This window comes from Camelus dromedarius, chromosome 27, assembly GCF_036321535.1.
Source record: "Camelus dromedarius isolate mCamDro1 chromosome 27, mCamDro1.pat, whole genome shotgun sequence".
Classification (NCBI taxonomy): Eukaryota; Metazoa; Chordata; class Mammalia; order Artiodactyla; family Camelidae; genus Camelus; species Camelus dromedarius.
This window is the reverse complement of record NC_087462.1, coordinates 23,631,109-23,649,296: the sequence shown is the minus strand read 5'-3', so window position 1 is coordinate 23,649,296 and position 18,188 is coordinate 23,631,109. Positions and strand designations below refer to the sequence as shown.

At 57.7% G+C, this 18,188-nt stretch overlaps 1 protein-coding gene and 1 long non-coding RNA gene across 4 annotated transcripts; one reads left to right on the top strand and one right to left on the bottom strand.

Annotated features, from left to right (window-relative positions):
- Positions 1-1,537: 1,537 nt before the first annotated feature.
- On the bottom strand, positions 1,538-15,072 carry RGS14 (regulator of G protein signaling 14). Of its 3 annotated transcripts, none has more exons than XM_064480130.1 (15): positions 14,859-15,072; positions 8,127-8,148; positions 7,759-7,937; positions 7,326-7,418; positions 7,097-7,240; positions 6,553-6,696; positions 6,323-6,434; positions 5,899-6,008; positions 5,249-5,452; positions 3,423-3,499; positions 3,052-3,196; positions 2,869-2,950; positions 2,716-2,762; positions 2,522-2,627; positions 1,538-2,240 (listed from the first exon to the last, which is right to left on the bottom strand). In XM_064480130.1, the coding sequence occupies exons 1-15, from the start codon at positions 14,901-14,903 to the stop codon at positions 2,038-2,040; spliced, it is 1,713 nt and encodes a 570-aa protein (XP_064336200.1). In that variant the 5' UTR covers positions 14,904-15,072; the 3' UTR covers positions 1,538-2,037. The 3 variants fall into 3 exon arrangements, with proteins under 3 accessions (XP_064336200.1, XP_064336199.1, XP_064336201.1); XM_064480129.1 differs by having other exon boundaries at positions 2,522-2,636; positions 14,859-15,071; XM_064480131.1 differs by having other exon boundaries at positions 2,522-2,636; positions 3,052-3,178; positions 14,859-15,070.
- On the top strand, positions 11,938-17,412 carry LOC135319482 (uncharacterized). Its single transcript, XR_010378124.1, has 4 exons — positions 11,938-12,098; positions 12,241-12,360; positions 16,346-16,473; positions 17,024-17,412. It is a non-coding gene; the product is annotated as an uncharacterized LOC135319482 (long non-coding RNA).
- The last annotated feature ends 776 nt before the right edge of the window (positions 17,413-18,188 follow it).

Genomic DNA, 18,188 nt, shown 5'->3' with positions numbered 1-18,188 from the left:
AGTGCCTGGGGGGCTTGTAAACAACAACAATTTATTTCTCACAGTTCTAGAGGCCAGAAGTCCAAGGTCAGGGTGCCAACGTGGTCGGTTTCTGGTGAGGACCCTCTTCCAGGCTGGAGACAGCCAGCTTACCTCTGTGTCCCCACCTGGTAGGGGGTGGGGGAGCTCTCTGGGGCCTCTTCATAAGGGCCCTAAACTCATTCACAAGGACTCCATCCTCATTACCTAGTCACCTCCCAGAGGCCCACCTCCAAACACCATCACTCTGCGGGTTGTTGGGTTTTCAACATATGAGTTCCCAGGGACACAGACATTTAGACCACAGCACAAGGTGAGCAGGAAAGCTCTTCTGAGGGGTGTAAGTGGAGATCTTCAGTGAAGCGGGACTTCTGTGGGTATAAGTTCTAGAAACCACACTCAGAGTCATGAGCACACAGACTGAAAGAATGTCCTGGCTTGCCTAATGAGAAAGTCTAGGAGTGGCTGACCGGGGCGTGGGTGAATTTAGGAGTTGAGATAATTTTTATCAGGAATCTCCATTTGCCTTTAACTCTCCGGAGCTCTCCTGTGTTGGCTTCTTTCACATGTAGGTTCTCTCCCTGCATGTCCTTTCTGCAAATCCCCAAAGGATGGGAGAAAATGACCAGGACTGGGATTGCCTGTGGTCAGAGGATCGTCCCTGCATCCCGCGGAGTGGCCAGGCCTGGCTCAGGAGCCCGCCCCGCAGCTAGAGGGTCAGGCTAACCCAGCCAAACAAAACGGACTGAGGGCCCCCGAGGAAGTCTTATGCTTGACTTCTAGAGAAAGACCAGCACCCCCTACTGATCTTTCCCAGGAACTTCAAGGTGGGGGAGCCAGTTACAAGATAGGGGGCAGGTGGGGGAGGTCCTGGCAAAAGGGACAGCCAGTGCAAAGAACTGGAGTGGGGAAGGCAGCTCGACCTCTTTGAGGTAGTCGAGAGGGCCCCTCACTCCCCAGGTGCCTTCTCAACACTCCCACGTTCCCTTGTTTCCTGGGTCACAGCAGCACGGGGACTGAGTCCCGCCTGCAGGCCGGGACCCTCCTTCTGGGGTCCTCCCTGCTCTCCCTCCCCGCATAGGCTCCGAGACCAGTGTCCTCCTCAAGGCCTTCAATGCTTCCAATGGAGCCCAGTGCCAAGTCTACAGAGACATATTCAGACCCCAGTAGAAGCAGAGGACGGTGACCTAACACTGGACTCAGAGCCAAAGACTGAGGAACAGCACAATGATACCAGCAGAGGCACAGCTCCCCAGAGGGGTCTGCCCCTCCCTCCCTTTCCTCCCTCCCTCCCCCGCTTCCTCCTTCCCTCCCTCCCTCCCTCTGGCTGTCTCTCTCTTTCACACTCACACCCCACACTCTGTGTAGTCAGGAAGAGAGGTTCTGACAACAGGAAGTTGGGGGGCACATCCTGAGGTCCCCAAGAACTTCCTGGCACTGACCCTGGTGACGGAGGCAGCGCAGTATTTTTTTTATGAGGGGCACGCAGAGTAGCCTGGCACACAAGGAACACACCTCATGGCAGAATAATAATTATTATTATAATAACAATATCTTACATCCAGGACAAACCCAGCTGCCCCAAGCCAACTGCAAAATCTGTATGTCCAGTAGAGTCTGTGGGCAGAGGAAGAGGCTGCCTGCCTGCACCCCAGGCCTTACTCATACCAGCTCCCCGGGGAAGGGCCGGCCCCTCCCACTCCCTGCTGAGGCCTGGCACATGGTGGGGAGGCTGGCACTGCCAACGCCGCCCCTCCATGTTGGGCACACCTGCACCTCCCCCTGGTGGCCTGGCAGCAAGGGATGGACGAGCAAGCCTGTAAGGGACCAAGTGGTGGCAGCTGAGGAGTGTCACTCCTCTGAGTCCCCTCCCCACCCCCTCCCAGCTCTTCCTGCGGGCCTGCCCGTGGCAGGAAGGGGCCAGGAACACTCATGGCACAGACAGGGCATGCAGAGCGGGCCCATGGCATGCTTGGCCCGCCAGGTGCCATGCAGCCGGCCTGGACGGGCAGGCAGCTGTCAGAGGGCCGAGTGCACAGAGGAGTCCGAGGGGCCCCCCTTGGGCTGGGGCGCGGATTCAGTCTGTGATGAGGCCTCCTGGGAGTTGGGTCCTTGGGCAGGCAGTTGCAGAAATTCTGGAAGCACCAGGTCCTCTTTGCGCAGAAGGCCCCTCTGGTCGTGGGCTCCACTGCTCTGCACCCGGTTCAGCAGCTCCACCAGCCCTGGGGGTGGCCGCAGAGTCAAGGGGCCAATGGGTGCGGACCCACCTATGCTAGCCCCCCATAGTCCCGTTCTCCTTACTGTGGCCACAGCCTCCCTGACCCCCCCACCAACAACCCCTCCTACCCCCTATCCAGCCTTTCTGATGCCCCCAACCCCAATGGACCCTGTTCCAGCCCCAGTGACATCCAAGCCTCTGCCTCAGCTCAAGCTTCTCCGATGCCACCCACCCTCGCTGGTCCCCTACCCCTCTGGTTCCTAGTCCCCATCATCCCCAACGTACCTTCAATGTCACAAGTCTGCCGCTTCCCAGTGATACTACTAGGCGCCTGGGCCAGCGAGTTCAGGGGCAGTGAAGGGTGGTCGGCGGCCTTGTCCTGGATTCTAGGCTGGCCACCCTGCGAGAACATAGAGTCAGAGCCACAACGGGGAGGGGAGACACAGTGGGCAGAAGAGGGCGCCCCGCCTCTGGCTCACCTGGCTGCGGCAAGGGGGTGTGTCGCCAGCTTCAGGAATCTTCACACCTGCGGCAGAGAGCGCCACCGTTCTTGATTGCCTCCCCCTGAACCCCGCTTCCTCTGGGGTCAGGGCAGACCTGGGGGACCAAGCCCCGGGGCCAACGTCCCCTACCTGGGAGAGTGTCCAAAACCAGTCTCTGGGCGGCCACCGAGCTCACTAGCTTCCCCAGATCCAGCGGCTGCTTCTCTCCTGGCTGCGGGGACAGGTCAGCAGGCCGTGGGACAGGCAGCCCCCCCCACCCCGGCCGCCCCGCCCCGCCCCGCCCCGCCCCTGCCCCGCGGCCCCGCATCTCACCCGGTGCAGCGCCACTTGTTGTGGGCTCAGGCCGTGCTTCGCCAGGATGGGCTGCAGGGCCTCCTGCAGCTGCTTGGTGGGCTTGGCGGAGATCCGCACCACGCGCTCCAGCGCCGCCAGCTCGAGCCTGTACGGGACCCTAACGCTGCACAAGGGCTGAGCGCCGGCCCCTCGGCTCCCCAACCCACCTGGGACAGGCCCAAGAGGAGGTGGAGCCTGAACAGGGGAGGTGGGGCGGCTTGGGGGCGGGGTCTTAGCCCAGGGGGCGGGGTTAGCAGAGCGGCAGGACATGGAGGGAGAACAGCCGCCTGAACTGGGCCCCAAGCGAGTGCTGAGACCCCGGACCCAAAGCTGGGAGGACAGACACTCACTCGAAGGTGATTCTGTTCTCCAGCCGCACTTCCTGGTCAGCCAGCACGGTGCAGTCCTGATCCAGGACCAGGGCCTTCTGCAGACAACCAGGCAGGGTCTCAGAATCCCTTCTCTCCTCCCCACTTCCCCCATCCCCAGGGTCTGAGGGAACCACCATCACTTCTTGCCATGGCTGCCGCTGAGACTCCCTAAGGGTCAGAGGGAAGGGCTAATGGACCGGTGAGCCATAGAGATGAGGATGGAGTAAGAGATCAGGTTGGATGGAAGCCTGGTATGGCCAAGGCCAGGGAGAAGGGTGGCAAGAATGCTGGACCGACATGGAAAAGGAACAGAGAGTTATGGGAAACATGGGGGTGAGGTGGGCATGAAATGGTAATGGGGCTGCTTGGGTAAGGGGCAGGCTTAAGTCCTGAATCATGGGGCCACCTCTTCCTGAGCCAGGTCAGGATCTGCCTCTTGAACAGCAGCTCCTTGTCCCTCAGGCATGTGAAACCCAACCAGACTAGCTGGATGAATTTCCTGCCTCATCACCCACCTTTGGTCAGCCACCCAGGGCTTGCCCCTTTTTTGACACTTGTCCACTTATCTCCATCCCCACCTATAAAGGAACTTCTTGTCTCCTCACTGCAAGAAGGGCTCTCTTCCCTCCTAGACAGCTGTGAGGCCAGAAGGGTGTAAAGTATCTAGCACAGTGCCTGGCACACAGTAGGTACACAAACGTAGCTGTAGTGATTACCGCCCTTGAGGCCCTGCTGGGCGCAGCAGCCCAGGGCTGGGAGGCAGCCTCTCCCAGGCAATAGGCCTGGGCTGTGCTGCAGGGACAGGTGGAGTGTGGGCGGAAGTTAAAATTAGCAGACACAAAAACCCATCTGGGTTGCCGAGGCTGCCTGGGCAGCCCAAGAAAGTGGGCAGAGCTCCTCCTACTGCTGCCCTCACACTCCCACGCTCCAGACCCCTGTACATGCCCTGCACTTCTTACCCACCTCTGCCTGGGAGGTCCTCCCCCCACAGATCTGCCAGGCGAACTCCTCCTCATCCCCATCAACTGCTGCCTCTTCCATGAAGCCCTCTGGGACCAACTAGAAATGCCCAGCTTGCCCTAGAAACTCTCTGGAAGTTCACCTCCTTCTCCCTGATCACATCCTGCCTGGCACACCTCTAGCCTTTGGACCTGGAGGAAAGGCCTCAGCCTGGGTGGCTCTGCCCACCCACCTGGTAGGGCCTTAGAACTGTCTACTGGGCAAATGAAGTCCTGAGGGGGTCTCTCTGGGATGCAGTTATGCTTCCTTTAGATTCCCCCTTACTGGATGGTTTAGTTTAAGAGAGTTTTCTCCTAGACTCCTCTTTAAAGCTATGCTAGTTTGTACTCAAAGTAAAGTTTCTCATAGGTTAGGTGCCGTTGGGCAGCCCTGGTGGCAGAGGAGGTGAGGGCTCCCCCAAATGGCCATTTCAGGGATGGGCAGTCTGAATCCTGGAAATGATGGGGGGAAACCCCAACTCTAACTGTGGTTTTCCCTGAATCTACCTCCTAGAGACCATCACAGAAAGGATGATGGATGAAGCTGGAAAATAGGATGGGGATGGGGCCGGGATAGGATTTTAGTGGGATGAGAGTGGATATCTGAGTTTGAGTGAGGTGTTGGTGCTGGGTTGCTTCGGAGTTGGGTGGGGGCTGAAGTTAGGAAAGGGGTGAGAATAGGGGATGCGGTTGGAATTAGGAATGGAATTGGGGTTGGGTCATGGCTGAGCAGACTCAGGAATGGGATTGGGGTCAGGATTAGGATCAGGAAAGGAGTGAGAGTTGGGGACCAGGCCAAGTTCATACCTGTTCATTGCCCACCAGGTAGACCTTGATGTCAGGCAGAGAGAGGCCTCGTTTCTCACAGATGCCTGCCAGCATGCCGCGGATACTGAGGCCAGGTCGGGCCAGGGCCAAGGAGGCTGTGCCATCAGGCAGGTACACGCAGCAGTACTTCCCTGGCCGGCTTTCGCTCTCACCTTCTGAGCTCCCAAGACTCTTCCGGTGGCTCTGATTCAGAACAGGTGTTGGGGAAGGTGATGTGTACACAAGCAAGGATACACAGACAGGTATGCAGACAGGTAAGCTGACTGAGGCACACACACACGCATACACATGCCCAAGGGCACACCTGTAGGCAGGCAAGACATGTCCTCCTACAGGTATACATGTATGCTCACCCAAACTATGGGCACCCAGAGACAGGTCCACCCACTGACTGCTACATATCTGGACACCCACTCGTGCACACACATCGGCTGAAGAGGATGTGCACCCATGACATGCATGGCCCAGTGTGGTAAGGACAGGAGAAAGTAAGGAGGCTGAGGGTCTGGCCTTGTGGGTCAAGCTGGGAGATGAAGTGGGGCCAGCGACTGGGAATGACAGCGGCCACACAAAGGGGCCTGAGTGGTGGCCCCAGCCCACACCTCGTCTCCCCCCAGCAGTTGGCTCACCTCAGATTTGCTGCTAGCAAAGGCAAGGAAGCCGAGGTCCAGACTGGCCGAGGAGTTGAGGGAGCCCTGGGACTCCCGGCGCAAGGAGTTTGCCGCGCTGCCTCCTAGTTCTAAGGGAGAGGGAGAATGAGAAAACAGGCCCCCTTCCTCCACGCTCCTGCTGAGAACTGTCTCCAGCGGGGCGGAAGTAGCTGGAGCCCTCCTGCGGGGGTCTCACGTGGCTAGGGTTCCTGGAAGCTTCGCTACTGAAGGGGCTTCTCAAACTTCTGGGGTCTCGCGTGGGAACGGAACCACCGGGGGAACGTGGGGGTCACAGTGATCTGCATTTCAATTTTCATAGACTTACGGGCTGCAGGACCGGTGTTCTCAAACCTTGCCCAAACTCCCGCCCCCACTCATCTCTGCGACCGGCTCCCGTCCTCACCCCTGCGGAAGGACTTGCGGAGCGGGCGGCCCCCAGGGCCCTCAGCAGGCGGCAGCTGCCCCAACTCCTCCACGCCCAGCGGCAGCGACTTTCCGGGCTTCAGCTTCGGCTTCTGCAAGATACAGGGAAGGCACTGGCACTGGGACGGGCCCCAGCCCGCAGGCTGACCGTGGGCACAGCCCCGCGGATCTGCACCCGGCCGCCTGCCCCCCACAGCCCCTGGTCCGCACCTTCCTGGTGGCGTCAGGGCTGCCGAGGCGCGCGGAGCCGGGTTCCCGCAGTGGGCGACCCTCGGCCTCCGCCAGGAGGCACTCGCGGTACAGCGGGGATTTGACGAAGCGCGCATAGCTGTCGAACTTCATCAAGTTGAAGATCTGCGGAACCCGCGCCGAGGCGGTGAGCAAGAGAGGGCGCTCTGCCCGCCGCCCGAGTCCCAGGACCAGCTCCCGGGGCTGGGTTTGGCGGGGTCTCCAACCTAAGGAACAAGTCCCTAGCCCCTCCCACCCACCCCCTTGCTCCAGTCCCCGCCCTTATTCTTGGCCACGCCCCTAACCCTCCCTTCACCGCCGCCTTTGGTCCATCACCCTCTGACCCGCACCCCTTCCCGTGAAGTTAGCAGGGTCTCATCATCCAGATTTGCTCTCTTCCTCCTCACCCTACCCACGCCGCCCTGGCCGCTCCGGCCTCGCCCCTGGATCTGGCCCCGCCTCTGCTCCATCGCTCTCCCCGAGGCCACGCCCCTCACCCCATGCCACGCCCCCTGGGACCGCTCACCTGAAGCTGCTGTTCGCGGAACATGTCCGGTCGAGGCTCCGCCAGCACCTCCTCGCCGAGCCAGGCTTGCCGGTCGATATTTACTGGGCTCAGCGCCTGGCTGGACAGGAACTCCTGGTAGATGTTGCGGGCCTCCTGAGCTAACTGGGGTAGGAGGGGCAGGAGAAGGTCAGGGTAATGGCTCAGGCCCTGCTTCCACCTCTCTGCCTCAGCTCACCCTTCTCCTCACCTGCTGGGTGTCGCTGGCTGGGATCTGCTGGAAGCGCTCGCAGGCCTTCCAGAAAGTCACGTTCTCCGCACTGAACTCCTTCTTCAGGAACTCCTGGAGGTGGGGGAAAGGAGGAGGCAGTCAGAGACAGACACCCTGTCAGGGGATGTGGTCAAAGAGATTGATATAGAGGCAGGTCCCAGAGGCCAAGCCAGACAGATAGGTCCAGACAGACAGATGGGGTCAGATCCGGAGGCACAGAGAGGAAATAAGAGGCAGAGAGAAGGAAACTTCCCAGCTGGGAAAAGAGCAGGAGAGTGCCAAAGAAAGGCTGGATGAGGCAGCTGATGGGAGTCAGCCTGAGGCTCCATCCATGCCCTCTCCCCTGCCCCCCTCCCTCCCCCCCCATGGTGGCCACTGCCAGCCGCCCTCCCCATCCCACCCCAGGGCTTACAGTGAAGTAAGCCAGGCCCAGCGGGTCCTGCAGCAGCCGCTCGAAGGACAGGCCCCAACTGGCCACAGGCTGCTCCTCGGAGGGGAAGGGGCTGCTGGGGCCACTGGGGAGACTGTGGATGCTGAGGGAGCTGCCTCGGCCCTCGCCCTGGCCCTGGGGCCCCGCCGTGCTGCTTAGCTCTGCGGGGGGATGGACAAGTGCAGGTGAGCCTTGTGGCCTTCCCCAGCCCCTGGTCCAACCCCATCTGCCGGTACTTTCCCTGTAAAGACAGCAAGTGGCAGGGGTATCCCCACCCTCTTTCCCTTTACACCCCCTCAGCCCCCACCCCCACCCACAGCCAGGCTTCCTTCACACCCTCTGTCACTTACCTCCATCCGAGACGGCCAGAACCTACAAGAAACCCAAGGTAGAAAGTCAGAGTAGAGCTCAGGGTGGATTCTCAAGAGACAGTTCTAGGCTCAGTCCCCAGGACTGGAGCTGTGTTCTCTCCTGCGTGGAGGGCCATGCTGGACGTTCTCAGCCAGGTCACTGCTTGCTTAGGGTTTTGCTCAGGCTGCCCCTGGCTCCCTTCCATCATGTGCCAACCGATGTGTGCTGGGACTTATGCCAGGGACCCTCCAGTCACCGCCTGGTTGACCCCCAGCACCCACTGGCCTAGCCTGGGGGTAGAGCATGCTGGGTAGGAGCACCAGCTTTTGAACTTGTCTCTGCCACTTACTAGCTGTGTGACTCTGGGCAAGTTACTTGTCTCCATCTGTAAACAAGGGATGGGGATAATAATAGTAACTTACTTCCTGGGCCTGCTGTGAGGATCAAATCAGTTTAATCTATTTGCAGCATCTAGAACAGGGGCCAGCATGTGGTAATTGCTGTATCAGTGTTTGCTGTTGTCTTTGAGGAAAGGAGAATGTGCCTCTGTAGCTGAGGATCTCCTGATTGCAACTGTTTCCTCTTGGAAACACCCCACCTTGGGCAGGGCATAGGGTGCTGTATTTTAGCAGAGAGCAGCTGTTCTCAAACTTCAGTGTGCTTTAGAATGACGGGGGTGGAGGGCGGCACCTCCAAAGAGTCAGGTTCAGGGGGTCCAGGATGGAGCCTGAGACCCTCCATTTCTAACAAGCCCCCAGGCAATGCTGATGCTGTTGGTTACGGACCACACTGTCAATCCCATCCTCCCTGCTCCCCCACCCCAGCCCTTCCAGCCCCACGCACAGCTCCGACTTCTCTGGGAATCCCAACCATTAGTGAAACAGAAAAACCCTCCTTTCAAAATGACTCTTGCAGTGGTTTCCCTTGGGCTTCCTACCTTCCTAGCAGCTCCTCCAGCTTCCTCACCATCTCCTACACACACGAGGCAGCCTCCACCCCTCCCTGACTCTGTCCTGGGCCCTTTCTCCCTCCCACATCTCCCCAGCTTCAAACACACGTAGCTGACTTCCTGCTGACATCTCCACCCCAATGTCCCACAAGCCCTTCCAGCTCAGCCAGTCCCACATGGAAGCCACCTCTGCCGCCACCAAAGCAAGGCACTGAACCAGCTTCCCTGCCGTCGGTTTTCTTCCCATCGCCTGGGCTCCCAACACCAGGGCTTGACTCAGCCCCAATTCCTCCCTCCCTCTCACCTCCTACATTTTCACTAGGCCCTTCCACCACCTGTCCCTTCATCCCATCCCCACTGGAATCAGGTCTGCAACTCTCCTCCCCAGAAAGCCTCTCCCTCCCTCTCTGTTCCCCAGTCCCGCCTGGGAGCAGCTGGATCACACATCTGTGGGCAAGAGCTGGCCTGCCAATAGGTGGGACATTATTAATATCAGAATGGGTTTTTTTTTTTTAAACTTTCAAGGGGTTTCCCACATTTAAAAGTCAGGAGTTTTACATGAAACCTCAGCTTTCGGCCACAGCTACCCTAAGCTTCTTCCCAGTGGGGCAACCTTGGCTGGCACCGAGCAGCAACTGCTTCCCCTAGAAGGGACTCATGCTCTCCTCAGAGGTCTCTGGGGCCCGTTTGATGCATTTTTGTTATATATGGAAAGCAGGTCAAAATTGTGCTGTGTGACTTTGGACAGAATACTTCACCTCTCTGTGCTTCACTTTCTCCCTCTATACAAATGGGGAAAATAATGGTCCTGACTTTACAGGGTTGCTGTGATTAAATAAGTCAGATACATGTAGAGAGAGAACTCAGAGCACTAGCTGGCCTGTGATAAATAATCAAGGACCATTCCCATTATTATTGCTGTTGTTGCATTAGCATTGGTGTCTGACCCTGCTCCGGCTTTCAGCTTTGCCGAGCCCTGCCATAGAGGGAAGAGCACAGGTATCAGGTCTATCAGACCCAGATTCAAATCCTAGCCCTGCCCTTTTCTGGTTTTACAAACTTGGGCCCCTCCCAGAGCCTCTCCTAGCTGGAGCGTGGGGATAAGACCTTGCTGTGGAGCAGGGAAAGCTTGTGCAGAGGGTGGCTGGGCTGATTCCTTCATCCAAGACATTTCCCGAGGCTGCAGAACAAAGTCCTAACTCCTGGGGTGTGTGAGGGGGACAAGTTGAAGCTCAAGGTCCTTTCCAGCTGCTCTTTGCTTTCCTGGCATCTCCCCTCTTGCCCCCACCTGCCTGCCCCACGTTCTTCTTCCCCACGCTGCTCTGGGGCTGTTCCCAGCCTCAGAAGTCACCACCCACTGCCCTCTGCCCAGGTCTCTGGGAACCATCCTGACTTACCTCCCCTGCCCTCCTGCCCTCTCCTGCTGCTAGGTGGCTACCTGGCCCTCCCTCCTCCCACACCCACCGGCCTCTCTCTAGTCCCCCTTTATCTTTGGGACTCAGCCTCTCCCTTGCTCAGAGCTCTCCATGGCCCCCCACTTCCCCCAGGGGGACGGGGGAGGTGCGCACGGGCAGGCCCAGACGCCAGAGAGGGCAGAGGGCCCTGGGCTGGCTTTTACTCCTCTTTGGTTTTATTGTTTCCATCATGTTGAATGTATTGTGTCTTTAGGTGGGACGGGCTCCCAGGCCCTCTGCGGGCCCCACTCCCGGCTCTGGGAGGCAGAGCAGTTGCTGGGTTACAGCAGCTCTGCCTGGGCCTGACTAATGAACCCTTTCAAGCCTCCCCTATTGCCCTCCCCCTCACCTCCATCCTACCCTCCAGCAAGCTTCTATTTCCCCCCACCCCTTAACACTCTTGCTTCCTGCTTTGCTGTTTCCTTGGCCTGGGATCTGCTCCTGCTCCCTGCACCCTGCCACTCTCCAATCCCTGCCCACTGACATCAGTCATCCCCAGACACCAGCCGCCCCGAATCCCCCTGCCCACCACACTTCTGCCCACCCATATCTGGGCCTCTATCCTGCCAGCATGGCAGCTCCTGGTGGGCAGGCCTGTACTGGGGGAGGGAACCAGCCCGAACTCCCTCGTCACCCTGCACCTCTTTGCCCAAGTGCTCCCAAGCAGCCATGAGGGCCAGGCAGCCCTCCTCTGCCCTGGCAGGAGGCACTGGCACTCCTTTCGCCAGGGATGCTCTGCCTCTGAACACCCATCTCTGTGGCCCGCCATTCTTCCCAGGCCCCTCTTGTCTCACTAGCTGTTAACCTATAGAGCTGGGGCTAAGACAGGATGGAGATCCAGAGGCGGGACGGAGCAGTGATGGGGCCCAATTCCAGATCCATTACTCCAGGACAAGTAACTTCCCTTCTCTGGGCCTCAGTTTCCCCCAGGGTAGCATGGGACTCAGCACTCCCAACCTCCAGGGGCTGCTGGGAAGGATGAGCGAGGCCCCAATTGTGAAGGCGGAGAGTGGGCTCCGATCTGCCAGGCTCCCGAGTCTGGGGAAGTAGTGCTGAGTGGTGCTGGCCTTGCCCCATCTCAGCCTGGCCTGCCCGAGGAGAAGTGGTGAGTGGATGGGAGAAAAGGGGAAGAAAGGATGAGGAAGGGTGTGGTGCCAGTGGCACCCCCGACCCATCGTCCTGCCTCAGTTTGCCAGACTTTTTTCTTTGAAAATGGGTCCTGGGGGAACTGCAGGTATTTGAGAATACTAAGGTGAGGGAGGCCTGACATTTCCTGAGCTCCGATTGTGTGACAGGTGCTCTCTGACAGTGACAGCATGCATCTGTGTTCTCCCAACATCCTCACATCCTCATCCTGTGTGGCAGGTATTGTTACTTCCGTTTTATAGATAGGGAAGCCTCGGCCCGGAGAAATCACGCAGCTGAGATGCGGCTGAGCTGAAATTAGGCCTGAAGTGTGCCTGACTCGAGCCTGAGGTCTCCCTTCCACTGAGCTGCCTCCCTGGGTGAACAGGAGACGTACCAGGGAGTGGGGAGGCCCAGGGCCTCAGACCTTGGGGCAGAGATGGGTAAGGTGGGTTGAGGGTGGAGGGCCCAGGGGCTCCTGGATGAACTCTGCCCTCTGGAGGGATCAGACCTCGAGGAAGGGCTGATTTACTGAGAGCATCTTCTGGGCTGAGCCCTCTATACCATCATCTCATTTCCTCCTAGATTGGGGAGACTGAGGCCCTGAGTTCTCTCCAGGTAAACCCACAGAGAGTCCTGGCTGCCTGGCCCTTCAGCCTGAGTCATCTCTGTGTAGCTGACTCCCGACTCCGAGCTGGACTCCAGGTACAGTGGGCTCTGCCTTGCAGGCGTCCCCAGGTAGGAAGACTAGCTGGACCTCGGGAGAGCGATGGTAACCGCCCCTTTCTAGGATTTAGGATCGCCAGCCCTTGGGCCGTGTCCCTGTACACACACTGTTTCCCCATATGCAGGCCTCTCCCCATGCCATTCCCTCCTCCAGCTGGTACATCCTTTCAGGACATCTCCCGTGCCAACAATGCTCGAAGTGAGTGGAGAGGTTTGTCCTCCCTCCCAGATCCTCCTCAAGCTTTCTCTGTCCCTGAGCTGCTGCTCTTACCCAAACCGGAGTTTTATGCCGGTATTCGCACCTGTGCATTTTGTGCCTTGCCAGACGGGGAGCTAGAGCAATGGGCCTGGGTCTTGATGCCTGGGAGGGGGCCAGCACTGAGCAGGTTCTAAGGGGGGGTTGTTGAATGACTGAGTGAGCGAACAAATGAAGTAAGTGGCTGTTGGGACTGTGCGAAGGCATCTCTGGAGGGGGGCTGGAGCCATCTCTAAGTGACAGGTTTCATCGCAACTGTCTGACAAGCTGAGTGGCAGAAAGACGAGGCTGACAAATGAAGCTGCCTCAGCAGGGAACGAAGGTGGTGGCGGGTGGGGGTGGCGGCAGGGGGAGGTGGAGGAGGACAGAGCCAGGCAGTTCTGGGAGGTGGAGAAGCCCAGGCACAGAGTCAGGTTCAAACGTGGGTCCCTCTCCTTACCAGCTGCCCTTGGCATGTCATGACTCCTTTGAGCCTCCCTTGGGAGGTAACTCGTGGAAGGAAGCCTACACCTGGCCCATGTCTATGCACATCCCTCTCTGTCCTTCCCCCTCCCCATTCAGCTGAGTGTGGCCTCAGAAAGCTGCACAATGGCCAGCAAGTGGCCAATCTGTGACCCTTGGAATTCCAAGGGCTGGCAGAGTTCAGAACGGGCCCAGGCAGGTTGCTGAGAGGAGCCAGAGTGTCGGTGGGCTTGCAGGGACTCGGGGCAGAGACCAGGCCCCCTCCCTGCTCTGAATGAGTTTTGAGCAGAGAAGCCACAGGTTGACATGGGAAGGGCAGGGGCTGGATCTGTCCCCTCAGCTGTCCTGCAGTTTTGGGCACTGCTGAGAAGCATCAACCCAGCTGCCCGCTTGGGGTGGACGTGAGAGTGGGCGTGCTCCTCCTCGGCCTGGATGCCCAGGGAGGGGTGAGCCAAGTGTCACGCCTCCAGGGCGGGAATGGGAGGCCCATGGGTGTTTGCACTTTCAGAGTTAGGTTGATGGCAGAGATAGTGAGGAGGGGGACTGGGCCCGCTGGGAGGGGTTTGCCTGTCTCCCACCCAGCTGGCCTGGGGCTGGGCACTAAAAAGGAGCTGGAGGAAGAGGTGTGGGGACAGGCCTTGGGGCTTGGGAGGAGGAGTGGGGTTGGGGGTGGCTCAGCTTCTGGGTGAAGCAGAGGATGCTTGAAGAGGGGCTGAGAATGAAGGGGAGGTATTGGGCTGACATTCATGGAGCCCCCACAATGGGTCAGGGGCCTCATATTCATCATTCCACTTAATCATCACAACAAGCCTTTGAAATACATTCCAATCTCCTCATTTTATAGATGAAGAAACTGAAGGTCAGAGAGGACCCTCTTATAAGGGACAACAGAGCTGAGGTTGGAACCCAGGTCTCTCTAGACCCATTGGCTTGGTCCTAAAGCACTAGGCTGGGGCTGGGTCAGAGACTAGAACACTGTCCAGCCTTCCTGGGGTCTTTAGGAGGGGCTGGTGTCCTAGGGAGAGAAGAAAAGCCTGGCGCAGCCGCTCTCATCTGCTGGATGAATAAAGACCCTGGACTGTCCAAGGGCAGCTCTAACCCGGACACCAAGCAGCCAGAGAGCGGGTTTAGGGGGTGGGGCAGCTGCTGCTAGGGGCACCCTAGTGCCCAGCTCCCCCAACTCTTCCTAGTAGCCCGGGAATAGAACAGGCAGAAGCTGTACCAACCTGGTCTGTCCCTGCTGACCCATCCCACGCTGCCTAAGGACAGCGAGTTCTGCCAGGAAGCCTCAGGGTGGGAGTGCAGGTCCAAGAGGAGGGCGGTGACCCAGTAAGGGCTGCCCCTTACCTGGCCTTGGGCATCAGGTCATTGGGTGAAGAGGGGAGGGCCGATCTCTGGCCCCCATAGGAGTTTCCGGGGGGACAAAGGGCGTGCCAGATGTCCCTGCTACCCTAGGATGCTGGCACCCCCAGACGGTGCCAAAGTAGCAGGTAGGAGACGAGTGGGGCCTGGGCCAGAAGCCTGTGCCTGCTCTCCTCTGGTCTCACCCTCAGAGTGGCCCCAGGTCCCCAGCAGAGCCATCTGGAAGGTCCTGGGGTAAGGGCACCAGGTCCCACCACCTGCTGCTGTCTGTCCCCAGCTTCTCCCGCCCGCTGGCAGCATGCAGGCTCTTGCCCAGCCCTGCCGGGTGTGCCTCTTGGGCTCCACCCTGGGTGTGCCCACCCCCTCCCCATGGGCCTGGCCTGGAGCCCGCACTCACCATGCGTCCGTTGGGGACGCCCAGGTGCTTGGGCTTCCCTGGCATGCCGCTGCTGTTCACGGGTCCCCGCTGCGGGGGGTGCCCACCATGGGGACTGTGGGCAGCGCCGCCGGCCAGAGCTTGCAGAGCGACAGGCAGGCGGCGGAGAGAGCCCAGCTCCGCTCCTGCGGGCCCTCACATCCTGAAACACCAGCTCACTACCTCTTTTCTCTGCCACAGGAAGTGTCTCTATAGAAACCGAACCACAGAAAGAAGCAAGGTCTAAGAGCGAACGCTTCTTCCTACACACACACACACGCACACACACGTTCACGCTCACACACTCATGCTGCCAACACACCCTTGGCAGTGTCCCACGCAGGCACCAACACATGGCAGAGGCCTCTGTGTGCCCAGCGAGGAGTCCAGCCTCGTCTGGTCCAGCCCAGAGGGTTCCAAGTTCATGTCTGGGCACACAGAAGTGCACGTTCGCACACCTAGGCACCTTTGTACGCCCTGCAGGGGCTCCTGTGGACGTAGGAACGTGTCCACTGGGACCTGAGTGTTCACTCACGTACGTTACTGAGCCCACACCGAGCCCACACCTGCTGGGTGCTGGGCGTGTGCACACTCAGCACCCCTCCCCCGGCAGTTGTGCACGGGCAGAGCACTACTTCTGTCCCGAGACACCTCCAGACTGTCCTTCCTAGGCCTGTGCCTGGGTGTGCAGACAAATGGATACACTGCACGCATGGTCATGCACACACAGACCTTTCAGGTGTACAGGTCAGAAACACACAGGTTCTCCCTCATCAGGGACAACAGGGCATTCGGTCATATGTATGCACTGTCCCTTGGACTGGTACATGTGACAGGCACACCTGCACACAGGCACGTATGAACTCAGACATCCCAGTGACGTGTGCAACCAGGGATGCACACGCTCACCCACTGGGCAGGGAACAGATCAGGTGCCTCTGTGTCCAAAAGCAGCTGTGCGTTCATAGTCACTCACGTAAAAGTCCCACCTTGGTGTAGTGCTGTTGACTGAAAAGGGGCCCCCTGCCTTCTCAGCCCTGGTCCAGTCCCAGATGGACTCAGGCCCTTTAGCCAGAGTCCTCGGTGGGCCTCTTTCTTACGTGAGCGTACGCCTGCTACAGGACTTGCATCTTGCCCGAATATGGGGCTACTTGTAGCCCTCAAGTCGCCCATTGCTCCACTCTGGGCCCCTCTTTCTACAAGGATAAGATGACACCCCATCTTTCATATGCTACCCTCTATTTCACTGCCCCCTTCTTGGGTCATGACCTGAAACTTTAGGAGGCAGAAACCGAGTGACTCTTCACCTCAAATTCACATCCTCTTCCTCCTGAGCACACAGCTAAACTTTGATTTCCCAGCCTCCCTTGCAGTCAGGTGTGGCCATGTGCCAACTAGTTCCCAGCCACTGAATGTGAGTGGAGTGATGTGTGCCGAGGCTTTTAAGCCGTGTATGCCCTCCCCTTTAGCTGGCTGGATGGAGAAGATGAAGTCCTAAGGGATGGTAGAGGCACAAGAAGGAAGGAGCCTGGATCTCTGCATCAGCATAAGGAGGCAAGCCACTCATCAACCAGGAACACCAGTTTTGGACTTCTAAGTAAGAGAGAAATCAACTTCTTGGAGCCATTAGACACCTTAGGGTCTATTTGTTATAGCTACTAGCATTGCCCTAGTTAATATACCTCTTCAACCAGTCCTAACTCACCTCTTTCCAGACACCTTGCTCTAGGCCACCCAGAGAGAGGGATTTGGTCATACTTGGGGTGTATATTGGGGGTTGCTTTGGGGCCTGGCACATTGTCAAGAGGGCCTTAATAAGATGTCTGACAGCGTCAGTATGCCTGTGACAGGTTGATACGGTGTGTGATGTGACTGGAGACTGCCTGCCTGTCTACTGTGCTGTGGATCCAGGCCTAGCTTCATAGGGTCTTTCCCACACGTGACCTCATTTGATCCTCATAACCTCTTTGTTAGTGGTGCTCATTATTCCCATTTTACAGATCAGGAAACTGGACTCTGAGAGAAGTGAGTCACCCAAGTTTAGACAAGTTAGAGATTGCCTTGAATGTCTGTGCTTGGGATATCAGGAGCTGAGCCTGGGCCACCGCTGGTCCCGTCTCTAACAGCGCTTCTTCCTCTCTGCAAAGACCCAATCACAGGATCTGCCTGGGAACTCCTCCTAAGCGCATCCTCTCCTGCTGCAGAAGAAGCAGCAGCTGTCGGCCAGCCTCAGCAATGGGTTCTTAAGAGAGACAAAAGCAGCAACCAATCATGGAACAGCACGTTCGGCTTGTGGGCCAACATGGAGCAGAGGGAGGATTTGAGTCGGTGAGCAAGGCTTTCTTCTGCCTCTCCCTACCACTCCACCATGGATGCTAGTTTCAGCTCTGACCACATCTTTACCCCAGGGACTCCAGCCAACCCTGGGACTTACTATCTCATAGCCCTTGTTTAATTTTCTTCACTCCACAGGACACTTCTCAACTTCTCTTTCTGTGGCTTCTCACAGGGAATTAATTAGTTACTGATATCTAGTTTTCCTGTGGGACTTAAAAAATATATTTATTATTTTATTTTTATTTATTTATTGGGGGGGAGGGAGTAATTAGGTTTATTTCTTTATTTTTGATGGAAGTACTGAGGATTGAACCCAGGACCTCATGCATGCCAAGCACACACTCTACCACCGAGTTATACCCTCCCCCACCATGGGACTTCTGATGACCCTTCCCTGTGGAGACCTCCTTGGGTCAGGCACCACTCTCTCTTATCTGGTCACAGTGACCTCTTATTGGCTCCTTATCTTATCTGGAGCCAGAGAAACCCATATTGGTCACCCCCATGCTTAACACCATCCCATTGCCTTCTGGGAAAAGGCCATGTACCTTAGCTGGGAATTGAAGGCCCTTAGAATTCTGGCCTCAGCCAAACTCTCCCTACCACTCCTCAGCCATTCCAAACTGCTTGCATTCTTTATGCTTTCAAGGATCCCTCCTGGCCTTTGCATTTCCTGTTTTCTTTGCTGAGAGTGCCTTTCCTCTTTTTGACAAACTACTGCTGATTCTTCATGACCCTATTCCAGGTTCTAGAACAAACATTCATTCTTTCACCAATTATTTATTAATCACCTTCTATGTGCCCAGCACTGTTCTAGATGCTGGGGATTCAGTAGTGACTATAGCTGATAAGTATCCAGCCCTTACGGGGGTCTAGTGGAATGCTCATGTTCTTGTTTGCTTAGATATAGACACATCTCTGGAAGGGTATACCCCTTGGGCTTTTGTTGTTGCACGTATGTTACATATACACATA